Source organism: Clupea harengus, chromosome 1 (genome assembly GCF_900700415.2).
Source record: "Clupea harengus chromosome 1, Ch_v2.0.2, whole genome shotgun sequence".
Lineage (NCBI taxonomy): Eukaryota > Metazoa > Chordata > Actinopteri > Clupeiformes > Clupeidae > Clupea > Clupea harengus.
Window position 1 is genome coordinate 7,474,779 of NC_045152.1, and position 5,000 is coordinate 7,479,778.

Here is a 5,000-nt window from a genome sequence, read left to right on the forward strand (position 1 = left end):
GGTAACAGAGGAGCCAAACCTCACTGTATTACAGAGATAACTCTAAAGCCATGCAGGAGAATACCAATGTCATTTGCCTGCAGCTGGGAGAAAGACAGAGAGAGAGCGAAAGAGAGAGAAAGAGAGAGAGAGAGAGAGAGAGAGAGAGAGAAAAAGAGAGAGAGAACACACTGTGGCAGGGGTTCTTGCAGCAGGGGCAGATGCTGCTGAGAGAATCTTCCGGATGGATGATGAGATGTCACAAGCAAGATGGACCTCTCTGACCCCTAACCCCTATTAAACCAAAGAGGTTAAGCTAACCTCACGACAGAGCCCTAATGGAGGCCAATGCTAAACTAATGCAATGGAGATGGTGTAACTGGGGAGCAGCTTTGAGCCGCTGGTTCTGACCTGAAACACAGTGACAATGGCCCACAGCAGAGAGTCAAAGTTCTTCCGGTCCGGAATGGTGTCCCCGTTCTCCGTGACCTGGCTGAACTTGCATCCAAACAGATGCATTCCAAGAATACTGTGGCAGGAAGGAAAAACAACAAAAACAACAACAATCAGCCATTAAACCAAAGAGCAATTTGAGAGTAAAGATTGCCTCTCCGAGGGCAGGCATGACGAAGAAAGCACATTATCAGATCAGTTAATGTCCATCACAGAGCACATTGCATAGCCAGAATGGCATTTATGGGTAATCAGATGGAAGGATTGAACCGCACTTAAAGAGGCACGCTGAGAAACACACACACACACACACACACACACACACACACACACACACACACACACACACACACACACACACACACCAATTGTGTCTCGCTGTGTTTGCTTTCTCAATATCGTATTTCTGCAGGAGGGTATCACTTTCTTGGATCATAAACACTGCAAACAGCCATATACACACTCACACGTACATATATACATTTTCACACAGACAGGCACACAGAAGGACACAAAAGCTCAGAAATACCTCATGTTAACACTCACACACCTGAAAGTGAAGATTGTGGGAAACACACAGAAAGTGGACACATGACATAAATCAAACAATCAAACAAAAAACAAACAAAGCCAACCCCTGACCTGAAGGTGAAGATGAAGAGCATGAGGAGCATGCAGAAGGTGGCCACGTTGTCCATGGTCTTCATCAGCACCACCAGCTGTCTGCGCAGGGCCGGCAGGAAGCGCACAAGCTTCAGCACGCGCAGCAGACGGAACGTCCGCAGCACCGACAGACCCCCGTCCGCCTGCCCGATGATCTCCCACACACTACCCATCACACAGACACACACACACACACACACACACACACACACACACACACACACACACACACAACATTGCTTTGAGATTGTCTCCTACAACTTACTATAGTTTAGAGGAGACTAGAATATTTTAGCTTCAGCAGTCATTTAGAAGTTATCAGAAGATGATACACAATTTATTTTGGTTAAGGCTGACTATGGATATAGCAGAATATGTTATGGTAGATTACAAAGTCAGGCTGTTTCAGCTGCCAATTCATCTTTGCAAAAAATCCTTTTGAAATGATTTCTTGGGGAGATGTCCTCAGATCTCCTTGGGGAGATTAGAAAGATTTATATTCTGATTGTGTATGACATCAAATACCCCTTTATATATCACGTCAATCAACACTTTTCCACCTTTTTCACAAAAAAAAACATTATGTATTTCATAACTCAATTCAATTTAAAAACCAAACCATCTGCACAGTAAACCAGTCAGCATACAGTACATGACATTGACCATACCACACTACGATACACGTGGCACCGACCCAGCCGCTGCTTCCCGGATCATGAATCCATCACACAAGCACAGCATATGAGCCAATCCCACAAGCACAGCATATAAAGCCAAGGTCAGCTATTTTTTCCTGGCACAACGCATGATTACCGTGCAGTAATGGCCGCCCAGAGGACACGCTGATGTCATGTGTGCACACAGCTCTAGTCAGTGGCCCTCTGCAGGTGTGCTCCGTGTCACATTGCATGAGACGCCACAGGCTTATAAATCAACACTGACGCACACAGGCTGAAGGGCACAGATATGAAGCCCAGTCGGAAAGAGAGTGGGCGTGATATGCCACGCCATTGCGATTGACGAGAATTAACAAAGACACTCCCAGTGTTGTTGACATAAATGGAGTCAGTAAACTAATTTGAATGTGAGACCTGTTTACATTAGTGTGCTTTGTTGATATGATTTGTTATATGAATATATCTCATGTGAGTAGGGGTGGGGGGGGGAGGGTTATGACATGTTTGGGATATGTTATGCCATATATGCTTAATAAGAATGTATGAAATATTGTAAAACCCAATTTAAACCAATACAAAAAAAAAATCAGTAAAGCTGTCCAACCAGAACTATCAGCATGATCAGTTTGTCTTAGACAAAGGGTTGTTTTCCAATATTATTTGCCCCTGACCATTGTATTGAGTAACAAAACTGTTTGTGTCCTTTCATGTGTGCTATTATTATTTTTTTAAACCAGGCACACTTCCTGGAAAGTCCTGGTTACTTAAAATCAAATTCACATGAAAGGTTATTTACAAAGAAGGCTACAAGGCAACACTCACCTGATGACAACAATGATCCCATCAAAGATGTTGTAGGGGTTCTTGATGTAGCCGAAGAAGCCAAAGGCTAGGAGTTTGAAGAGCATCTCCAGGACGAACATGCTGGTGAAAACGATGTTGCTGATCTCCAGGATGTCTGTAAGCGCATCAGGCTGTACATAGAAACACACACACACACACACACATATGCACAGGTACATATGAATACACATAAATACACACATACTCATGCAAAGACCCGCAGGATTATAGGAACAAATACACACACACACTAATTTGTACATGAACACATACATACAATCATACACACATACATGCAGGCTTACAAACTCACTCACTGTCTCTCTCTCTCTCTCTCTCTCTCAAACACACACACACACACACACACACACACACACACACACACACACACACACACCAAACCATGGCTCATTAATTAGTGAAGGTCAGACCCATGTCTCGTCCCATCAGGACCAAGAACCGATGACACTCATAATTACTTCATCTTCTCTTGGGCACCACCGCTTGCCCAAGGACTCACACAGAGTCATGCAACACAACCCTGTCGGTGTCCTCATCAACAAAAACAACACTGCAAAACACTCAACATAGACTCGCATCCGCATTCATTTCTTTATCTGTCTGTTTTGACACACATAGTGGGTAAGAATAAGGCACGGTCGATGATATTTGGACGAGCTGTCAAGAAGAGGTAAGAGCGAAGCATGACGCAGGTCTGAACTGTCAATATCGAGCTTCGTGTTTCTTTGTTGTGAAAGTTATTCACTGCACTTTTTGTTACATATCATATAGAGAGCCAAGCAGCGATGTGAAATTTAATTTCATTGAGTCGTTTCTGCTCCAGATAGATACTGGCAGTTCGTGCATATGCTGCGGGCAGTCTGCGCACTAGGCAATGTTAAAACATTTGCAATTACAACCCTTGAGCACTCCAATACTGATCAATATGTAAATTACCCCCGGTTCTGCGGTTCTAAGCAGTGATTGGGATACCATTGACCTGTAGCCCGCCCTTACCTTGACACATTTGTTAGGTCACAGGGAGTACATTGCTGAAATTTTAAATCAATTTAGTCTATCAATTAAGTAAATTATCTCTTTAGGCAAATGTCTGATCAACTTGTCAATAACCACCATTACTTCACTACTTCATTGCTGGATTTATCAGATCAAACACAAAAATGACTCCAGGTCTGTTTGTGAACAGTACACTTTTCTCTCATTTTGTTCCTGTCTGTTTTGAGGTAGGGATCCAAGAAACACTGCCTCCACAATACAATTCAATCGATGCTATTTTGACAGCCCCGTCAGGAGGAGCGGAGACTGTAGCACATCACAGGTCGAAACAGTCAAAACTGCGTGTTGGGTTTCCTCGTTGTGCAACTTCGAAACGCAAGTGAAGCTAGTCACCGCACTTTTGGGGTTTCATTTCGAGCCAAGCCATTCTGCAGCATTTGACTGATCAGGCCACACAACGGTTTTTAAAATCCTAGTCTCGTTTGCATTCTGAAGACTATCACATTGCATTTGCTGTCACACACACACACACACACACACACACTGCCTGTCTGTGCCCTGACAACTCCGAAACACATATCATCATCCCCCCTAAGCACTCCCATCCATCAATATGCAAATCCATATATGTAAGCGCAACATGCAGTTATGGGCAGTGACTGAGAAATCAGTAACCTGCAGCAAGCCCTTAACTTGACACATTTGTTAGGTCACAGTGACTACATTGCTCGAGTATAATTTTAATCAATTACATTTAAATTGATTCTCAGCGAATTATCTCATTTAGGCAAATACCTACTCAACCATGTGCTACTTTCAAAGTCGCTTTGCATATTGCACACTCGCAGGCAGAACAGCGCATTCAAAAATATTTGAAGGCAGCAGTTGGGAGGGCAGCACATGAAATCATTAATCACTGGTGTCATGACCACAATTTAAGAACTGAGAAGACCAAATATGTGCTTTTTCAGTGCACATAGCCAACACACACCAAAAACAACCACTGAGCACCAGATGTGTGTGAGACCATTGTTGGGATGCTACCCTCTTCAACGCTCTGGCTCCACCATCCACCACATTGAGGCAGAAAATCATCTTTGCAGTCACAGCTTCCTGCCAGCAGGGGGCACTGAGGCCTGTCCTGGCCTCCCCAGCACTGCCCAGGCAGGTACCCACTATGGCGCTAGAGCCACTGGTTTTAACCAAGAGAATCACTACATCCTGCCCTCTCTCCAACTCACCAACTACTATTCTCCAAAGAAGGATGTCATATGCATCAAGAGTGGTTATGGAAAACTTGAGTGAGTGAGTGAGTGAGTGAGTGAGTGAGAGAGAGAGAGAGAGAGAGAGAGAGAGAGAGAGGGAGAG

The 5,000-nt window shown here is 44.0% G+C and overlaps 1 protein-coding gene across 1 annotated transcript in view; it reads right to left on the reverse strand.

Moving 5' to 3' along the window:
- The window catches only part of cacna1ha (calcium channel, voltage-dependent, T type, alpha 1H subunit a), a 56,457-nt gene that overhangs the window by 25,998 nt on the left and 25,459 nt on the right, over window positions 1-5,000 (reverse strand). Inside the window, exons 9-11 of the mRNA XM_031577115.2 lie at window positions 2,595-2,746; window positions 1,075-1,260; window positions 391-508 (exon numbers count right to left, since the gene is read on the reverse strand). Of these exons, the coding sequence (XP_031432975.1) occupies window positions 391-508; window positions 1,075-1,260; window positions 2,595-2,746 (456 nt within the window). The remainder of the gene's footprint in view (window positions 1-390; window positions 509-1,074; window positions 1,261-2,594; window positions 2,747-5,000) is intronic.